This window comes from Apostichopus japonicus, chromosome 6, assembly GCF_037975245.1.
Source record: "Apostichopus japonicus isolate 1M-3 chromosome 6, ASM3797524v1, whole genome shotgun sequence".
Lineage (NCBI taxonomy): Eukaryota > Metazoa > Echinodermata > Holothuroidea > Aspidochirotida > Stichopodidae > Apostichopus > Apostichopus japonicus.
In genome coordinates, this window is record NC_092566.1 from 15,376,872 (window position 1) to 15,379,691 (window position 2,820).

The 2,820-nt window shown below is 38.8% G+C and overlaps 1 protein-coding gene across 2 annotated transcripts; it reads left to right on the top strand.

The window, feature by feature from the left end:
- The first annotated feature begins 231 nt into the window (after nucleotides 1-231).
- Nucleotides 232-2,570, top strand: LOC139969097 (uncharacterized). 2 transcript variants are annotated; one of them, XM_071973879.1, is made up of 3 exons: nucleotides 232-382; nucleotides 1,882-2,008; nucleotides 2,048-2,570. In XM_071973879.1, exons 1-3 carry the CDS (start codon nucleotides 325-327, stop codon nucleotides 2,373-2,375), a joined length of 513 nt encoding a protein of 170 aa, XP_071829980.1. In that variant the 5' UTR covers nucleotides 232-324; the 3' UTR covers nucleotides 2,376-2,570. The 2 variants fall into 2 exon arrangements, with proteins under 2 accessions (XP_071829980.1, XP_071829979.1); XM_071973878.1 differs by having other exon boundaries at nucleotides 1,882-2,570.
- The last annotated feature ends 250 nt before the right edge of the window (nucleotides 2,571-2,820 follow it).

Sequence of the window (2,820 nt, forward strand, 5' to 3'; positions counted from 1 at the left end):
TCGAAGGTCATGATGTCACATGACTTGCTCTGCAATTCGAGTCGCTTGAAACGTTTCATCATTAACCTGACATTAAGGGCACATTAAATCAAAAACTCATACTATAAATATAACTTATGTTCTGATCGGAAAATGATACCATAACATGATTTACATTACCCTCCTTTTTTCGACAAAGATATTCTAATTAATGAGTCTTTACAATTTCTGTATTTTTTTTCCTATAAAAAGCAATGTTTGTTTCATGTCCTCCTCAATCCTCTTTTTGCCGACGCTTTTCAACATTCCAGAAAGTCTAGAAGTTAAATTAGTCGAAAACGAAACATGGCGCTTATCCGATGTTTAGCCTTTGCCTTCATCGTTTGCTCGGTCAAAACTTTCGGTAAGATGCTTATTCTTTGGTTGGTTTTCTTCCGTCGAAAGTTGTCCATTCTGAATATTGTAACTTTCATATTTCTGTTTAGAGTATAAGACCATCATTTATTTGCAAGTGCTTGTTGATGTTGTTAGAGGTCAGTTGTATACATGTTTTATTTTTTTAGAAAGGCCTGTTTACGTACATGTTTTAAAGCGATTATATAGTGTACTGATATTATAACCGAAATTAATCTAATAATTTTAATTGAACGCCTTTTCTGACAATGTCTTACTTGCATCCAATGCGAGGAGGGTTCTGATCCCTGCATGGTTTCACCGAAGTGCAAGGTGCACCGAATGCACCGAAGTGCAAAGAGACTGACTTCGGTCAGCTTGCGGCTTTGATAAGCCAATGAGGCTTCTTCGCGAGTTCCTGCTTGCAGGAGGATCTAACATATACAAATACAAAAGTGATGTGGCGTCTCACCGATAAACCGTCAGCAAATGAAAAATTAGGGATCGCCACCAACCAAGAGCTTCAGAGCTCAGTTGGTGGTGGACATGATTTGTAATGCTGAGATCACTTGTTCGTGTTTTTTTTTTTTCCTTTTTTTTTTACTTTACCGATACTTCAAATTAGCCGTTTTCAAAGTTTTTTTAAATAACCTTTTTCTTTGTGAAATTTCTTTATACCTGAAGTTTCTTCTGGGGTGGTAGAGGAAGGAGTGGTTCGTAAATGTTTGAAGGCTGAACAAAGTACCCGAAATCTCGCAAAGTACTGTATATTTTCGCGGTATTCAAGTTCTCGCCTTATTGGTATGACTTTGGGTTGGACGATATTCTTGTTTTACCTAGGAGATGTGAAGTTATACAAAAACTTAAGTAATCACCTTTTCTATTTGGAATCACTATTTTATGTGTTCATATTGAGATCCATCCATCCAATGTTTTGAAGTAAAATGTTGAATGTAAATTTTGGAGAAGAAAAATATAGAACAAAATTAATCAATGTGCTCCTTCGGTACCATACTTGTCAGCCCGCAGGCTGCTTCAAGTTCACTTTTGGGTGAACAATCTTTTTTGTGATCTCTAAATCAGATGTTTACAACCTATTATTATCTTGCAAACCAGACGCGCTGCATGAACATCTGACTAGCACCAACATATCTATCTTTTCATGGACTATAAAATGTCAAGACTTAATCTATGCCGAAAGCAATCTTTTGACAAATTGGTCTGATCTGATCTGATCTGGTCTGATCTGATCTGATCTGTGGCGCTGAATCCTCTTAACTGGATTGTTAAAGTCTTGTTTCAGACGTTAAAAAACTGTATGACTGAATTATGTCCAAAGAATTAAAAAAGAAAGGAAAATAAAAAATTGTGTTTACTTTCTCGTACTATAAGATATCAAGACTATTCTGACAATTCATCCTGAAAATATAAATGAAACAAAAAATGTCCACCAAATCATAAGCAATCCACATTTATACACCACCATTCTTATTTATATACTTATTAAAGCCTCTTCCATCGAGGACGAAGTTCTTGACGCGGATGCCCTTAGTCGCCGCCGCCACCGCCACGGATGGTTTCATAAATTGTTCCATCATCACCACCATGATAAACACCACCATGGTGAACACCACCATGGTGAACACCATAACCCTAACCCTAACCCTAACCCTACTGGTGAACCAGCCGACAACGAGAATCAGCCAAAACAGAAAGAGGAAAGAGAAGTCATACACGATAACAGAGAGAATGCCATGCTAGATGACTTCGAGAAGAAAATGGCTGAGTTATCTCCAGAGGAGCGTTATGGCTTGCATGCTCTCTTACACAATGTCGGTAAACATGTTGCTGAACACATTGGACGGAACTTAAAAGCTAGAGTGTTGGCCGAAGAAGGGGAGCGACTGCCCGAGGGATACGACGAGCTAACACCTGAAGAGAGAAGCTGGTATGGCACCCTGGGGAAAGCTGCTTTAGGTGCATTGAGTCTCTTTGGTAAATGAATACTGCGGGAAAGAAGCTTGTATCTGACCCAAACTGACCGATATTTAGTCTATAGACACCCATCCTATCAAGGGAAATATTTCCCATGTACTTTAGTATTGTTTCGATTTCAAGTAATGGTGGTGGATTGACTTTTTTGGAATAAATAATCAGAAAATAAAGAAAGCACGATCTCTTTTCGGTGAGCAAATCAAGATGAGTATATGTGTACCTATATTGTGAGCATCGTGATGTTAAACACCTTTCAGGACCAAGACGAGGGAGAGGGAATCTTTGTCAGGGGAGGGGGGGGGGGGGTTAAAGACCCGGGGACCGAGCGCAATTAGATGGGCCGGTGAAAATGTTTTTAATACATATTTAACGACAAATAAAGTTTTCAAAAATGGGGCCCGTGTCCTAGTTACCGACGCCACTGTTTCAGGCCAGACAATTCCAATATAAGAC

Coding starts and splice junctions, on each gene's coding strand:
- LOC139969097 (XM_071973878.1), top strand. CDS start 325: ATGGCGCTTATCCGATGTTTAGCCTTTGCCTTCATCGTTTGCTCGGTC. Junction 383..1,881: donor TTGCTCGGTCAAAACTTTCG/GTAAGATGCTTA, acceptor TACTTATTAAAG/CCTCTTCCATCGAGGACGAA.